This window comes from Parasteatoda tepidariorum, chromosome 12, assembly GCF_982258835.1.
Source record: "Parasteatoda tepidariorum strain Cologne lab strain chromosome 12, Ptep-v5.0, whole genome shotgun sequence".
Classification (NCBI taxonomy): Eukaryota; Metazoa; Arthropoda; class Arachnida; order Araneae; family Theridiidae; genus Parasteatoda; species Parasteatoda tepidariorum.
Window position 1 is genome coordinate 20,482,033 of NC_141766.1, and position 18,828 is coordinate 20,500,860.

General features: G+C 26.7%; 2 protein-coding genes across 16 annotated transcripts in view; one reads left to right on the forward strand and one right to left on the reverse strand.

Moving 5' to 3' along the window:
* The window catches only part of LOC107447775 (uncharacterized), a 34,730-nt gene extending 32,887 nt beyond the window's left edge, over positions 1 to 1,843 (forward strand). For all 14 annotated transcript variants that reach the window (XM_087156136.1, XM_087156134.1, XM_087156129.1 and 11 more), the window contains one exon: positions 1,503 to 1,843. In XM_087156136.1, coding sequence (XP_087012262.1) covers positions 1,503 to 1,646 — 144 coding nt within the window. In that variant the 3' untranslated portion in view covers positions 1,647 to 1,843. The remainder of the gene's footprint in view (positions 1 to 1,502) is intronic.
* Positions 1,844 to 15,915: 14,072 nt separating this feature from the next.
* LOC107447773 (pantothenate kinase 3 fbl) overlaps positions 15,916 to 18,828 on the reverse strand; it is a 51,163-nt gene continuing 48,250 nt past the window's right edge. Inside the window, exon 10 of one of the 2 annotated variants that reach the window (XM_016062782.3) lies at positions 15,916 to 16,086. The gene's annotated coding sequence lies outside the window, so the exon portion shown is untranslated. Of the gene's footprint in view, positions 16,087 to 17,598; positions 18,552 to 18,828 lie in introns of those variants that run through there. The other variant, XM_071188365.2, reaches the window with a different exon arrangement.

Below are 18,828 nucleotides of genomic sequence, written 5' to 3' on the forward strand. Positions count from 1 at the left end.
CAGATATGCTAAATATTGTTTTTCAATTAATTTTAATATGCTTCATAAAATTTTTCATGAAAAGTTATACTGGTGCCAGTTTTTAAAAGTTGGCAAATATTGTAATGTCAGTTTGAAATTTTTGTTTATCTTCAAATTGATTTAAACCACAATATAACTATCCAACCATTTGCATTAGTAGTTGTGGGCTACACATATTACAAGATCCCCATGGTGCTTGAAAAAACCTTGAAAGTCCTTGAATTTAGTTGAATGAAAACAGGGCTCTCAAAAGTCCTTGAATTCTGCCATAGGGTACTTAAAAAGTACTTGATTTTTTAGGATTTAAAATAATAGTAATCTTTCTTACAAAAAAGCAGTAAAAAAATAAATAAATTCGAAGGAAAATTATAGAAATTCTGATAGAGGCAATTTTTAATGCTTGAAGTGAAAAGGGGTTAAAGAAGATGCAAAACTTTTCTCTCCTAGATTTTTCACACCAGGTTATTGTTCATCTCTCTGATATTTTGAAAGCTGAAATTTCTAGCAAATTTTAGGTTTTGTAGTCATAGTTTTTGAACGATATAGTTTTTAATTGATTTAGAAATATGTTCAATGTGTTAACTTCATTATTATGACTGGTTAATATTGTTATCCTATTTGTTCTTTTAATTTATGTACGAAGGATAATTAATTTTTTATCATTTATAACCAAATTTTTACATTTAGTTTTTGCTGCTAATAAATACAATTTAGTTCCACGGGTTTCATTGATTATGAATAAACATCGTGATTCACATTAAACTGGATTTACCAATTGAAATTCATATAAAATGTTCTACGAATTGCGATTTCAATGAAAGTGATTAATAAATCACATATCGAATATTGCTTTAAAGTGATTTTCAAATTACTCATCAGGATTCGTATTAAGATATTTTATAAATCACACATCATTATTTCAATTAAAGTTATTTCTGAATCATAAAAAGTGATACGTATTTAAGTAATTTCAAAATCATGCCTCACAATTCTGATTCTAGTAGTTTACAAATCACGCATTGCAATCCACAAAAGAGAGATTTAAGAATTAACACTCTCATCAAAATAATTTACGAATCACACATAGCTGTTCTATATTAAGCACCTTTCGAATCACAAATTGCATCATAATGTAATTCCATGTAATTCTATTCACATGAAAACTATTACATAATCACGCAAAAGAATTCACATTAAAGTGATTTATGTATCACACATTGTGATTTACGTCTTGTTAGTTCATGCGTTTTGTATAATTTGTTATTGCTCTGATTTAAGAAACATACCCCGCAATTCAATTTCAATTTAGTGGCCAGAAGAAAAACCCTTCCTAAATATATATATATATATATATATATATATATTAGGTATATATATATATATATATAAACCTATATATATATATATATATATATATATATATATATAATGATGACATAAAGAAAATGTATGATTAAAAATATATTTCTAATGTTTTTTAGAAAAAGCATTTAGTATTGACTGCTGCACATCCATCACCTCTGTCTGCACACCGTGGATTTTTTGGCTGCAATCACTTTTTTAAAGCTAACGAATATTTACAAGAGCATGGCAGAGGAGAAATTGATTGGACATATTTGCCATAAAAGGTTGGACTTATTCATTATCATTACTGACTACCTAAAAAGGTTTCTATATATCATTTTGCAACTCTGTGATCTTTTTTGTTTTCTTTAAATGTTTGTCATCAAAAAAAGATTTTCACCAATTTTTTCATTTGTAAAGGTTTTTGTGATCACATATAGTTGATTTTTTTAGTCAATAAATTCTATATTTTTCCTGATGCTGTTTTAGTTTTAAATGCTTTTTAAATTTTGTTTTTTATGTTTTATTAATGATTTCTCATTACAAACCCAAAAAAGTAGAAATATTCTAATAATTATTCCAGGGTTCAGAAGGACCTGAAATATCTAAAAATATTAGGAAAAAACAAGATTGAAGAAAACAAGACCAAAGACGCAATTTTTCACTATATCAAATCATGAGAGAAATGCAGACTTTCCCCGCTTATGTTCGTGCAAATTTTAAAAAAATACATAATAAAAAGCTGAATTGCTTCACTGTTCTACATAAAACAGTATTACAATACATGAGCTGGAGAATTGTTTATTAATTTACTTACTAAAAGCATAACATAAGTGCGTTTAAGGCACATTCTCACGCGCATTTGGAATATGTACCAGATGAACCAATCAGCAAGTTGCTTTTCAATTTTTAATTTGACTCATGCTTGTTTTAAAAACAAGCATACCTAAATGTGCTGATGCAAATGATTAGTTAATGAAAAAATTCCTATGGATTTTCTCACTTTTTGTGGAAAAATTACTGTGAAAGTGCCGATTTTTGGTAGAATTACTGAAAATGTTGATGTTCTGATAGATTTTTTATTTTGGTGCTGATTATTTTAGGTTAATTTTTGTGAAGGTACTAAGAAACAGTAGCGAAATTAATCTGTATTAGTCTCTGTTCACTGTACTTTATGTCAATATAATAAAGTATAAATAAATTTTTTTTATTGGAATACCAAAACGTCTAAAATACAACTATTTTTCATTCAATAATTAAGTTGGAACACAGTATAAAACCTTCCACCCTGTTTCCAGAGAACCGGAAAAAACTTTGCTCCATTTCCCCACCATTTTGATCTAGAACGACTAAGTCATCCTTGAAGCTGAGTAGAGGGAAAAGGGGGATTCTTTTTCTCCCTGTTCAATCAAACTTAAAGCAGTTGCAGACTTAGATAAAATGAAGTGAACCCAGAATTTATTAAAAGTGTTTTAATTTCTAAATAAGCCACAATTTAATAAGCTGTGCCGAAAGCTTATGAATTAAATCCTGTGACTTGACCTAAAATCGATATCCATAACAGTAGTTTACCAACTGAATGCGAAAAAACAACCCTCCGCTAAGAAAACCAACCGCTGTCTATCCAATTCTCAATACTTGAAAGTCTAATGAAATGGTATAATCGCAAGGAAAGTGTCGCTGCACAAAGCAGGGAAAGGAATTTTCCTCAAATCAGCCTGCCAGATTGCCTACCCTTTTTTATTATTTTTCTTTTATTTATCTTTTTTTTTTCATTTTTTAAAACAAAATCAACATCTCGTTAACAAAATGAGCAAAATCAGCTAATAAAAAGTGGTAGGAAAATTTAAAAAAAATTACAATGCTATGCTTTATTATACAAATACAGTAGGAAACCGATTATCCGGAATGATCGGGACCATCGCTATTCCGGATAATTGATTTTTCCGGTTTTCTGAATTGCTACAAAAAACCGTTTTTGTTATTGTTAAACCCAACTAAAAAAAAAGTATTTGGAAATAATCTTAAAAAGAAGAAAAAACGATGAAGTATTACACTCTTCTTTTCAAAATGATGGTACGGTAAACATCTTTCAAAAAAGAAAGAAATATCCTAAAATCTTCTGAGGAAAAATTTTTTTTTTATTTTTAAAATGGCGTGAAAATTTATCGAATTTCGTTCCGGTTTTCTGGTTTCCAGATAACGGGTTCTGTACTGTAGTATAATAAAGTAAAAGAGTGAAGTTAAAATACAAATTTTTAATTAGAATACTAAAACAGCTTAAGTGAGTCGAATTTTTTAATTCAATATTAAGTATTGAATATAGTTAAGCTGTATTGAATAATTTTTTAGCGATCCAGGAAATCAAGAAATTCACTGATTTGAGATAGTGATGGTCCACACCATTCCGGATAATTGGTGCTCTACTGTACTTCAGAGTAAAATCCTAGAAAAAAACATGGCTGAGGGTTAATTCTATATTATGAGCGATTCTTGAATTTAGGCACAATTTTTTATTTAACAAAAATAATTGAAGCTTTTAAACATGAATTACTTAAGTTTATATAGGACAGACCAAACATGCACTTAAATTCTGATTAAAAGAGCATATTAATTATATTAGAAACCAGAAATTTCTTGATTCATCTATTGCACAACATTGTTAGCTTGAAAAACAGAAATCGGGGTTGGTACTCACTGGGAAGTGTCAGAGAAAATGAGATTCAACAAAAAAGTCAGGGAATGACATAATTTTACCCCAAAACCTGGAATTGTCGCAAGAACTTTTCAACCTATCGAATCTCGCAAATAACCAGATACTTTACGCTTTTGTCAATGGTTAAGCATTTTGATATTAAAAAAATATATTCAATTTAATTGACAAATAAACAATCAATTGGTAGAATATTGACAGGGTTGAGAAACCAGAAAAAGTCAAGGAATGTGGAAATTGTCCAAAAAATCCAAGGAAAAGTTAGGGAATTTAAACAATTTTGATCTGTAAAAGTGAGGGAGTTTGATTTCACAAGCTCCAAACATGCAATCTTTGTTCTAGTAGAACACATTTCCTACGCAAAATGTTCGTTTTGACCCATTTTGCATTGAGCCAAATTTCACAGAATCTTAGCATGCCAAGTTGCTTGACATGTTGGTGACTTAAGAAACTTTCTACTGGAAAAGGCTTTTTGGTTGCTAGAATCCGCAACAGATAGAAGGATGGATGGACATCAAATTTCATTCATATTTTTGATTAAGAAATTTATTAGGATAAAAGTGTTTCATAATCTCTTATAAGATATTACAGTAATTTCTGGTAGATATGCTGAACCTGCAAAAAGCACTGATAAGAATTTCAATTATCATCATATAGGCTGCACCACTGTAAATGCCCTACTTTCGTTTTTTTTTTTCACTAACATATGTCACTAGATTCACTCAATTGTATTGATAAGAAGTACTATATTTAAATCTGGTTACAACTCGCTTTCCAAATACATAATTAAAGTTTGAAATTAAATAAAAGTTGTTCACAGTTAAAAGAAATAAAGTACTGTTTATTTACTCTATGTAATGAAAAGCTATGTCTTTTGACATTCCCGGCCAGTACGTCACTTCCAATCATGTACCATATCTAGGTCATCATTTACCTTATCTTTTACATAGGCTCGAAAGAGAGTATCACCCAAAAAAATCTCACTCCCTCTTACATATACAATTTCAAATTAATATTTTATCCACTTTAGAAGCATCCTTTGTTGTCTTGAAGATATAGCATACATTGGCTTTTTAACAATACTTGTTAAGGATTTATGATCACTCTGAACTACTAACTTTTTACCATACACGAAATTATACTTTTGTACTGCGAAAACAATCGCCAACATATGAGCATAATTCTGCTCAGTCTTGGTGAAACTTCTAGATGCATAACACACTGGGTGACCCTCTTGAATAAGACATGTTCCAATCCCATCTTTTTAACTATTACATTGTATTACACTAGGTTTAGAACTATTAAACATTTTTAAAACTAAAGAACTCAATAAGTAAAAAGTTAATAAAAGTAGTTGCCTACTTCAGGGTTGCCACAGGCGACTAAAATGCAACTATTTTTAGCATGAGGCGACTATGGCAACTTTTTTTGCCTGAAAAGGCTAAAAAAAAGCAACTATTTTCAGGAAAAGGAGACTATTGGGAGACTTTTCTGTACTCCTAGCAATGTTTTTTTTTCTTTTTAAAGCATAAATTGGGTGGAAAATCTGCACCCCGCAAGATAGTTTCTGAACGCATTAAAAATATTTTTTCTTAGAAAATAAAAGATGTTGAAAATTTTGAATTGCAAATTTGAGTCTTCACTCTTTAATTCGTTCAATCTGCACAGATTCCATTGTAAGTCTATTTCATTTCTCGATAGCCTTTTCTATGATTATTGCAAAGAAATTCCGCATGATTAAAAAAAAAATTTTTTTTTTGATACAATATTACGATACCTGAATTTCGAATTTGAGTAATCACTTTCCATGTATCTAAACATTTACGTTTATATAAAAATTATCATATTTGCCACCAACTTGACTGAATGGATCATAGTATATGACAATTAAGTCATTAACAAAATTTTAGTCATATTTTTGTTCTTATTTAGGTAACTATTTTCCTAGTTTTTAGCTACTATTTTCATGTTTTAGGCTACTAAAAGCAACTATTTTGTTCTTTTTTTTCTGTGGCAACCCTGTTACTTTCATAAACTGAAACTAAATACTTAACATTTTTAAAAAAATTGCATTTCTTTTAAGATAAGTGAAATATTTTATTTTAAGATAGCAGAAAAATTATTTATTTAAATTGTATTAACTGCATAAATATCTAGCAATAAGATATAATATTATTTTACAATTTTATGGTTACTTTTTTAACTACTCATTTTTACAGGTATGCAACTCTTACTAATTTTATCTGGATAAAACTGACTTACATGAGTGTGACATACATTTTTTACCCTTATGTACTCATGCATGTAAATATTCAATGATATTGTAAAATACTGATTAATCTCTCCTCAAATTTTGAAGAAATCCTTTGAGGCCGCGAATCAAGGGCACCGAAAGAAATAAAATCGATTATATTTCATAAGACCTAAATATTATTGAATTTAATTATCTAAATAAGAATTGATTAAACAAAGTTTTTTAATTCTCTAGTAATACTTATTTTTATTTTTTTTAAAAAAAGTTTATAGTTACATAATTCAAATGCACACATTTAGTGTGTTAAAGTGTTTGATAATTTTTTTGACAAATTTGATTCTTCTGCTCATAATTGTCTAAAAATCAAAGTAAATATTTGTTTTCTCTTTTATATTTATTCTTTAATAAATACTTTTGTTTTAAAATACCTTTCTTCTTGATTTAGAATATTTTATATTTGAATTGTATGATTTTCAAAAACCTACTTTCCAGTAAAATTTGAAAGTAAAAAAAAAAGTATTTTAATGGCATTAAAAATTATAATTTTCAAAATAGAGATGTAATCTTAGTTTCATTACTGATGGAGTCAAGGAACCTATTACAATTGTTCCTTCCCATTGCCCCTCTTGTGTGAAGCAGTAATATCATATTTATTAGTTTCAATGACTAATTTTAATTTGGAGCAGCAATTTTCAACATTTGTAGGAACAATTTTGAAAGTATTTAGAGCATTAATTTTAGAAATTTTATAACTTTGTTTTTAATGTAGCACAAAAAAATAGCATTGAATGCTACAAATTTAATTTTAAATACCAATTTCTCACATTTGCAACAAAACATTTTTTCTAGCAAATCAAGCCAATTTTGTGAAAAAATGACATTAGGTACTTTTGAGAAACTGTGTGAATCAGAGTTTGTGTTTGGGAACTCATGCGAAAAATACTATTTTCAGAGCAGTTTAAAACAGTAATTTACTCTATACTTTTTTCTCACTCAAACTGAAGAAAGTAAATAAAGTGTGGTAACATATGATAATGTTTGTTTACTGAGAACAAACAAGTGAAAAATTGCTATAATTGAAGACAAACTATTATAAAAATAATATTTTTATTACAATTTAAAAAAAAAAAAAAACAGGAGTAAAAAATCATTTTATAGTTACCAATTGACCATGATAGAACACAAATCATTTAAAAAAATATGAAATCAATAAACTAATCAATACATCTAAATGAATTGTAATGTTTAACAAATCAAATTGAATACATTTAATAGTAACAATAGTTTTCTTCCCAATAGCGAAAATAAAAATGACTCAAAAATTTTAAAACACAAATGACAATTATATATCACCAATAAATAAAGTCAATCTAAAATCTTTAAATAATAATAAAAAGCAATTTTTAAAAATAATCATTATACAGAGAACAAATCTTGCAAGAAATCCTATAGCTTGAAAACAAATTTATTGAGCTTAAGATGTTTATTTTGAAAGGGGAAAAAAATTTCTTTTGAATTAATTTAAAATTACTTTTTATTTTTCAATTGTAATTATCTTGGCATTATAACTCATATTTTAAAATAATTGATATCTCAAAAGAGGAATGCTAAAAGAGTTTTTTTTTTTTTTTTTTTTTTTTTTTTTAGAACAGAAATAAATAACATTTTATTATGGGTGTTTTAAGGATATATTACAGTTTTGCAAATATTATCATTAATCAGTGGAAATTTCTTTTCTTGTGGGGGGGGGGAATTAAAGCAAACTTAAATGGATATTCTTAAAGAGTAAGCAAAATGTAATTTAAACATGATTTTTATTTTAACTTTTATTACAATGGCACAATTTGCAATGAACTATATTTATAGTTTAGCACAGCAATTTAATTGATAAAACTAATTTGAAAATTACCAGAAAAATTCCTCTTTTACACAAAGCTAATTTGTTAAGGATCTCGGACGGAGTGACATATGTGTATCAACTGGGGCCCCAATTATAAGGGGGACAAAATTGAATAGCAGTCAATAGTTTTTCACAAATAACGAAAAAATCTAAATACCAGCAAAAAGATTAATTAGTTTTATTGCCTACTTGTTTTTATATATTAGAGATTTCTAAATATTTGGGAAAGATTTTTATATTTTATCCTAAATTAATGTTTTTTTAATTTTATTTAAATATAGTAAAGTCTAGTCTTGGATTTTGTGAGGTAAGCTAGCAATTGTTCAGTAAAAATGGAACTACTAATTGGCTGAGACATCCATATATTTCCTTTATGAACATGTAATATTTTTTGTGCTTTTCTGACGTCATTGTTAATGATTTTAATTAAAAAATTAGACATTATCAAGATTTTTTCAAATTGGTTATAAGTAATATCTTAATACTTATTCCATTATAAAGACAAAAGTTGATGGCTTGATCTATATATTAAGAATGCTTTATGAAGCCACTTAGCTGAGAAGGTTAACGTGTTAATCTCCTGACCAGCTAAATATTGGTTTGAATCAATGTCCAAGGTGTAGCTAGCGGGAGGGAGAGTCTGCCTCTTCAGAGTTATGGAGGAATACTCTAGTCAGCCTATCAACAAATAAACCTGTTGGATTTTTTTTAGTTGGCATTTGATTCAACTAATTTTTTTTCTTTTTTTAAAATTTGCAAAGAGGCCACCTGAAAAAATATTTTTCCTATGGACAAATTTTTTTTCGAATTTTGCATTTCTCAGTCAAAACTGCTATGGAACTACTACTTACTATGGAAAATTATGCGTCATAACTATTTTTGCTTTCCTATTGGATTGATTTGCATAAGCAGATCTGCTGTATAAATTTGGTTTTGCGTTTTTATGAATTTGATTTTAGTGAAGGGACCAATTTATCGTCCCTTAAATAAAAACAGCCTTTCTTCCCTCCACTTTAACTTTAATTCTTCAAATCACATTGATTTTTAATTTATTGAGAATACAAAGTATTTTTTTTAACAATGTTTATTAATTGATGCATTATTCTTATGCGAAAATGTTCAATATTGAAACTAATTATTTTTACTATTTTTTATTATCAATTGTAATACATTGAAACCCCAATTTTCCGTCATACTAGTGTTAAAAAGCAGCATAACTTAAAATCAAGGTAAAAAAAGCATATTTTTTCAAAAATTTATGCTTGTGAGGTGAAGTACTAGAAAAAATGAGCAGTCTTTACATGTCTTTTATTTTTAGGTACAACTTTAATAATATTCCTCTCATTACTATTTTCTTTATTGCTTACATTTGTTAATGTTTCAAAGTTCAAACTTTTGATAAGTTGTGGGTACATATATCCTGTGATATTTTTTGCTCATCTTCATCCTTTTCATTACTTTCATCAGAAGCAGACATCAATTGAAGGAATTGATTAGAAGAATGATAAAAAGAATGATAAAAAGAATGTATTATAGAATGGAAAAAATGTCAGAAAAGTTTTTTTTTTCTTTCCAGAAAACTCAAAGAAAGTTTGAGCTTTGTAGAGAAAATTTTTTTTTGATCTGTTAGAAAAATCCATTGAGCAATATTTTTCTAAAAAAGGGTTAATGTAAAATCTGGGATAATTTAACATTATAGCAGGGTTGGAACAGCTGCTGAAATTGCTCCAAAACAAAATTTCTGCTCCAACTTGCTCAAAAATGCCATTTTTTCCCAAAATTGCCCTCCAAAACTCTAATAATATTCATTGAGCAATTATCATGACTTTGGCCCAATTTGGCATCAAATTTATGCAGAAAAATCAGTTTTATTGTTCCAAAGCAGCAAGCAATTTCCGTTTTACTCCTATATGTCGATTAATGTGTTTAGTTATCTGCGTTTCTTCCCAATCACTCCTCACTCTAAAATTTTTCTTTGATACTAAACACTCAATGTAAATCAGATTGGAAAAGTCAATTGATTTAAACATTAGTTATGTACAGTAAAAAAAAAATCTGTTCTTTTGACATTTATTGAAAAAATTCTTAAACTAAATAGTAGGGGCTGGAAAAAAATGTAATATTAAGGCTCCAATTCATTATTACATAAGAAAAAATATATAAGATTTGAGATAAAAATACAAATATTTGCCAGACAGAGAAATTTATTCTGTAATAAGCTTAATAAATTTTGAATTGTAGAAGTTAATAACACTTTTAGGAGTAAAAAAGCAATAAAATATTTCATTATTAGTCTTTCAAACCAGTTTATAATTTGGAGTATTTGTCAAGCTAGGACTATTTTAACATCAAATATATGAAAAAGAGATTTTTTTTCATTAAAACTCATTCTATATTAAATTCTGGAAAAATGAATAAGAAAAATATATAAAATTTTATGGAAACAACAGAACAAGAATGCATTTTAACATTAATCTTTTCAAATTGATTTTTAAAAATATATAAGGTAATTTGACTATTTTTGTCAGTTTAAGCAACACAAAACACAACAAACTTAAGTAGCAATTCGTCCTGAAAGAAGGAACAATAAATATATAGTTGAATGCTCTGAGTAGAAAAATAAACACTTATATTAAATATAATTGTTTAAGACTGCAAAAATAAACATACACATATTTTCATACAAATTACTTCATTGGACAGAACTATATATACATATTTATTATTGTTCAGATTTAGGCATACCATTTTAATTCAGTATAGATTTGGTTCAAAGTTTATAGCTTCAACAAGAAAAGTAATTAAGGATGCTTTATTTATTTTCATTCCATATCAGTATATTGCACTTTAGATACAAGATCAATAAATATTTCATAACATTATTTGTCAAATATATTATATCTATGCTTTCCATTCTTGTAAAAAAAAAAAAAAAAAAAAGCTTTTTTTAAAATTTTTTTATTAAATTACAAACTTTGTGCAAACTTATTTCTCTCATAAATCCATTTAGGTAGCAGCAATATGTAGTTTTACATGTTAGTTCCCCGTATGGGTATTTTTTTTTCTAAATAAAGCTATAAAAAACTATATACAAATATTGTATCATTACAGTATTTTAACCATACAATTTACAATAACAGTTAAACTAGCTGCACCTGTGCTCTAACATCCTGGAAGAATATGTTAAAGTAGAATATTAAAAATACATACATTTCTGTATCTGAGAGCATTTTGTGCTAAGTCCTCAAATAATTGTTTACAGTGAAAGATGTTTTGTAAAATGCTTTACTTTATGCTTTTATTTTTTTAAAAGTTTTTTTTCAAATTTAATGAAACATTGACTTATTTTTTGCTCAGGTCTTCCATTATTATGATTCATTTATTTTTTATTTCCATAAGTAGCATACTGTTTTTTACATGCAATTGAAAAAACTTTCTTTCCCTGCAGTATTATACAAATTAAATCATACTTCAAAATTTAAAATTATCAAAAAGTAATCGAAATTAAATATCTTTTGGTTAACATTTGAAGATATACTCAAGATGGGACACATGGACTTTTTTCTAAAATAAATAATTTCTTACATTGTTGCTCATTAGTGTAATCATGTCATTATATTTATAACTATAAATCATCTTATTCAAAATTCTATGCAACGAATAAAATATTTTACAATATTAAAAGAAAATGTGTAAATACATTTTCAGAATTCCTTCAATGAAGTTAAAGTTAATAATGACTAAATATAAAAAACTTCAACAATAAGTAATTAAACTTTAAAATTTTTTCTGTTTGTTTTTATTGAAATGTTAAATGAAGGAATGTGTGGGGCATGCCTTTGGGTGTTTCAATATTTTCTTCATTCGATGATCAATATAATTCAGCTTGTAACAATAAATGTATAAACAATCTCAAAAACTCTGTTCTCTCATTCAAGAATAGTTTTGAAAATTAAACATTCATTTTAAAAAATGGATTGGGAAAATTGTTTTACTATTTTTATTGATTTATAAGCTAACATTTTAATACCCATTAATTATGAAAAACTGCTGATTCTGAAATTTCCAGTACAGCATCTGTAGAAATAAAGCTGTAAATTTTTTTTTCCAAAAAATATTTACCCATCTCTACTTTCCTCTATCATAAAATTATGCAAAATATGTCTAAATAATTTTCATTTATTCTTTCATTCTTAAGGCAAGCAACCATGTCATTATGATTGCTTAAACAAATTAGTTGCAATTCCTTAAAGGCAATGTTACTTTAATCAGAGATGTGATTCTTCCGCGGATTTCCGCTTTTTTTTCAGATTTTTCCCGCTAATTTCCGCTGAAATTTTTTTTTTTGCACAAGTTAAAATATTTTATGAGGAATTAAGTTTTCCGCGAAGCGAAAGTATTGAAGTCCTCATTTCTTCCTCAAACATTGATTTTCGTATTTACCTGATTTAAAAGTTGAACGATGCGATTCTTAATCAGTAGATTCAAATGTCGTACATTGCAATTTTTATTTACAAGATTTAAAAATCCAATATCGCGATTTGTAATTACGCACTTTTAAAACCCCATGTAGCGATTCGTATTCACGCGAGCTTAAAGTCCAATGTCTTGATTCGTTTTTGCGGTTGTAATATCAAACATCGATTTTCCTATTTATACGTGCTTTAAAAATTAGACAGTGGGATTCGTATTCGCGCTATTTAAAAATTACGCATAGTGATTCGTATTTACGTGATCTAGAAATTACGCATCATGATTTGTATTTTCGCATTTTTAAAATTCGATATAGAGTTTCATATTCACGTGATTTAAAAGCCTCATTTCGGGATTCTTATTCCCTTTATTTAAAATCCTGCATGTGATTCATATTTATATATTCATGCAATTTTAAAATTAATCATCGGGATTTATAATCACATGTTTACAAGTTTAAAAATTGCACTTTTTTGTCAAATTTTTGTGTGTATATATATATATATATATATATATACAGTAGGGAACCGATTATCCGGAACGATCGGGACCATCGCTATTCCGGATAACTGATTTTTCCGGTTTTCTGAATCGCTACAAAAAGCCGTTTTTTTATTGTTAAACCCAACTAAAAATAATTTTTTTTTGGAAATAATCTTAAAAAGAAGGAAAAACGATGAAGTAATATACTAATGATTACTTCCAAAATGATGGTAAGGCGAACATCTTTCAAAAAAGAAAGAAAAATCCTAAAATCTTATGAAAAAAAAAAAAAATTTTTTTAAAATGGCGGGAAAATTTATCGAATTTCGTTCCGGTTTTTTGGTTTTCCGGTTTTCTGATTTCCGGATAACGGGTTCTGTACTGTATATATATATATATATACATATATTCATTCTTGAATTTCCTCTTTTTTACTTTCCAACTACTCTCATCCCTGTTTAATGTTATTGAACTTAAAATATCATTCCAATATTGAGACTAAATTTATTATTTTTTCAATCCCAAGAAAAACAAATGTTTAACTTTTTTGCATTTCTAGAAATGAAATGCTTTATGCTAGGCAAATTCTTTGATTAAATCCCCCTGGAAGGAGGAGTGTAATACACTTGAGAGAACAAAAAATAATTTTTTAAAAAAAAATATTGAAAATTTTATAGTTATGAAAATCCATATGAAAGTAGACATTTTTCTATGATAAAAAATTTATTATTTCGAACAGAATATACTTAGCTTTTCTCTTAAATATATGAAATATTTAAGTTTTAATAACCTAAAACTTCTTTATTAAAATTGCTTGAAAATCATATTTTTATTCATCATAAAATGGTATTTCTTGAGTCAAATATTATCTCATAAAAATGTAATTTTATAATAGTTTCTAAAGTTTTTCTGTTTTGAGTCCTCAATTAGATGCCCTCTAGATTGACTATGTCTGCAAATTTCTTTTCAAACGGTACTATAAATTTATTAATCAAGCTTTTCTTATTAAAAATTTTTTTTTCGCTTTTAATTTTAAATGTTTGTTCTTTTATATGGCTTATTCTTGAGTTAGAGCACATGATATTTACATATATTTTTATATTTGTTATAACGACAGTGCAGCTACTTAGATGTGTACCCTATGTAGTAAAAACTGATGCTTGTAATCAACATATTAAAATTTTCACATATTTTCACTTTTCATTTATTATTTTAAATGGTACTTCTATACATAAGAGGTTGGCAATAAAACTCCCTTTTTTTTTAAAAGTTAGAGAAGAGAAGTGGGGGAGTATTATATTTTTTCTGTTTGAGCAAAAGTTGGTTTAATCGCCCTTCATCAAACTTAAATGGACATTAGAATGAAGTGCATCTTTAAGATTAAATTTCCTCTCTTAAACTTGACACACTAATCAGGTAAGATACCATCTCCATACACAGTACAAATGTCACGAGAAGCTTTTGAAAGTTAAAAAATCTCCATTTGACATTCTATTTTAATGATCTGAAAATTGACATAAAAAAAAAAGGATTCCAGTAGAACAAAACATTTTTCTTCGAATGATTAAAACTTTTATGGCAAAAACATCAGAATGCTAAAGTTTAACAAGGTGTGAACTTAATTGCCAACCTAATACAATAATATATTAAGTGTAGACTGGTTTTAATAGTACTAGACACACATACATAAGAACACTGGGTTTTGTCAAGATGTATTTTTCCTGTTATAGAAAAATTTAAAATTAGCTTGAACTCTAATGAGATAAATTCATATAACTTTTTTTAAAACTGATAAGAAAAAGGACAATTAATCAAATTTTCATTTTGTGATATAGTTAATTCTTAAGTAGCTTAAAGCCAAAAGGTTAAATACTTTCTTCATAACGCTAACAAACACCAGTTCTGAAGGGTGCAGAGAGGTATTTCCTTTCTCAAACATATACAAAGCAGAGCTTGTTACATAATAGAACTGCCTGAACGTTATTCCTATCTTTGGAGATCACCTTACTTATGAAACAAACATAAACAATTAAGAGGCTATGCCCCATTTACATTGTGAATAGAGGATGGAAACAAAAGAAAGTTCATTAAAAAATATTCTGCACATGATATAGTGTATAGTTAAAAACAATATTAAATTGATAGCATAAAATACAGGAAATTTGGACTCTTTAAAATTTTTTATCAAAAAAATAACAAGAAAAACTCGGAATTATCTCCTTTAAATATATCACATGTCATTCAAAATATGTTTCATTTAATACATTATAAAAATAAAGTGTAAATAAAATTATATTAAGACAATAATATATATTTGAAAGAGAACATTTCTCCACTTTTGCTTATAAGCAAATTTCTTAAAGATTTGATGATATTAAATTTAAAAAAAAAATAGAATTATAATGTAAATATTTAATATATAAATGTGCAATTGATATTGGAAAAAAAATTATTTTAAAAAAGAAAGAACATAATTTCTTTATTAAAATAATATGATTAATCATAAATCAGATTAATAAAATATATATTAATACTATATAAAAAAATTTGGCTTCATCAGATTTACAAGAAAAATTTCATTTACAAATTTGCATATGACAGATACCAGCCAAATTTTATACAAAATTAGCATTTATCCATTTTTTAACAAAACAATGCACATATTTAAAAAACATTATAAAATGAATAAATGATAAAGTTCATAAATATTCTATGAAAATAAGTTTTAAATGAAAACTTTGTTTATAGCAACAAATAAAAATAAATAGCTTCTATCAATGTAAAATACATAACGAATGCCCATAGAACATTTCCATGTTCATTTGATGTTGCACTACTCTTGCAACACAAGCCTTCAACACATTTTAGTTGCTTAGATATGTTTAAAAATGACGTTACCTAGAATAAAATAATTTACTAATAAAACAGAATTTCTTGAGTTTAATTTAGTAGTGTACAAAATATTTTTAAAAAATTAGCAAAACTGTCTAAAAATAAAAGGTTTTATTGAAGTGTTACTAAATATGAATAATCAATATTTCAAGCTATTTGAATTATAATTAAGAGATAAAGTGACTCTTTACAGAAGTGAGATTAGAAAGATACTAGAGATTTTAGACGGAGATCAGATTTTAAAAGGAACCGATTTTTGATACATCAAAATTGTTTTCTTTACTACAAAACTTAAATCTCACTTTTTAATCTGTCATGCAATTAGAAAAAAAATGTCCAGAAAATAAAAAAAGGAAAAATAATTTTAAAAAAAATCTGAACTGTGCACAGTAACACTAAACTTCAGAAATATGTATTCTTAAAAAAAGTTAAATTCTAAATTTAATTAATATTGCTTAAAATTTGGTTTAATTTTTTCTTATCAGAACCTGATGTTTTTAATTTATTCAGAAAATTTAAGATACACCTTAGAGTATCATAAATTCAACTAATCACTGTTTAAATAATATAATTGGCAAATGCTCTATAGTTCTGCATTTTAAAAATTTAGTGATTGCTGAATTGTTAATTGAATTAAAATCATTTTAAATAAACTATACAAAAAGATAAATTAAATTGTTGAGAATGCCACAGTGGAGAAGTAGCATACGTGGTTTACCTTATTTTGTATACCAATGTTAGTGATAAGATGCTGTAGAGAAACTGTCTATAAAGATTATTTATTTCATTATTATATGATCTAGTTCTGAGAGGTTTATAATATATATTTCAATACTGTATTACCTGAATTTTTGAATATGAAGGTCAATACAATATCAGGCGCAAAACTCCTTTCCGTGGGTTCTTGGTACAGTTCAAAATTTAAGATTTTAATATGTAGCTTTAGCTGACTTTTTATTTCAACAATTTCAAAGCATTGGGCCTATGATCCCTTTCTGCATGTTTAAGAGCTGTAATCGCATTTCTTTAAAGCAGCTTTCTGCTTTATCTGTAATATTGTACAATCAGAATCATCTGATTGAATGTTGCAGTTGAGCTAATGAAGGTTATATATAAAAGTCATTCTGTAACTCCGGTGAACAACTATCATATTTTTGATATTCTTTTTTACAAGGGAAGAAATAGTTCATATAGTAAGTGGTACCCCTTCAATGAAAATTTATAACTTTTAAGTTTGGATGTCAAAGGTCGAATATAAATTTTTTAGATAAAAGATCAAAATATTGTAAACATCAAGATATTATGCAGTTTTTGGATTTTGAAGTTCTTTTGTTATTTATCCTAATGCTTTTAATTGAACATATGCAAAAAAAAATCATGACACTTAACTTTTTATAAAATCAGTAAATTTTTTACATTTTATCTAAAAATAACTGCCACATATTCAGAGCCCTACCTAAGGAAGGGGAGACAGGGATAATTGTCTTGGACACTCAGTAAGCTGAGGCCCCAATTGAATTTTCTTTTTTTTTTAAAGTAATATTTTGCAGAAACATGTTTTTTTAAACTTATTAAGAAATATTCTGCAATTTTTTCCTCGCAATTATGATTACAACAACTCAAATAATAATATAAGCCAATGATGCTTAAATATAAAAAATGCACTTTGTGATTTAAACAGGGAGGTCTGACACTGGACCAGTAAATCTTGCATCCAGTGTTGAACATAATTAAATACACATAAAATACTTTTTAAAGAATTTAATTATACCAATTTTTAAAGTATGTTTAAAATGAAATCTAAAATCAATTTGAAAGGTATTAAAAAAGAAAAAATATATAAAAGACAGCTTAATAACTGCAAATACTAGCATATAAAACAGTTTTGACTATAGCTCAATGTACAATAATTTTCATTCAACAAAATATTACTGCTTTGTAATTTTTTACAACCCCTCCCCCCTTCAAAACAAGGATAATTTTGAGTTTAAATAATATTTTCCTTTGAAATAACGTAAAAAATTTATTCACAATATTTTTGTGAAATGGTTTCAGATTTTCTTCAATGATTTTGCATATTTTAAATTAACATGAAATAATCTTACTCTCCCACTGTTTTTTTTAACATCTTTCACTACCTTTTAGCCCACCATTGTTAGAGATAATAGGAAGGCTATAAGAAAAGGTTTCTTGCACTTTTGCATAACTTGACAAACTCTGGAAATCTTCGTTGGTTTCTTTAGATTCAGTGTAAAAAAGAATGGGAAAAAAAAAACAAATAAATAAAAAATACCACCGACCAATTTCCTATAACAAATGATCAAGATGTTCTGTGTTATAGTATTCCAATCATGAATTCATCCATTAGCACTATGTGTGACACTTTTTAACTTATTGTTTTGTTGATTTCAGGTTTGTCAATACAGAGTCTCAATCAGAACAATTTTTAAATGTTCATAGACATATTTACACTAAAAATAAATAAATAGAAAAAAATTTAAGAATAACAGATTTTTTCTTTTCTCTTGTTATATCAATTTAGCACAATTATTCCAATTTCAGCAAAACCAAATTTAAATTATTAAGTTGTAGTAGTTTAATAATTCAAAGTTTTAATAATTATAATTATTAGTTTTTATAATAATAACTATTTAATATATTCCAATTAATTCGTAGTTTTAGTAAATTTGTTAAACATTTCACATTTAATTTCTTGCCAAAAGTCTATAATGTGACTTGCCGTTGTCT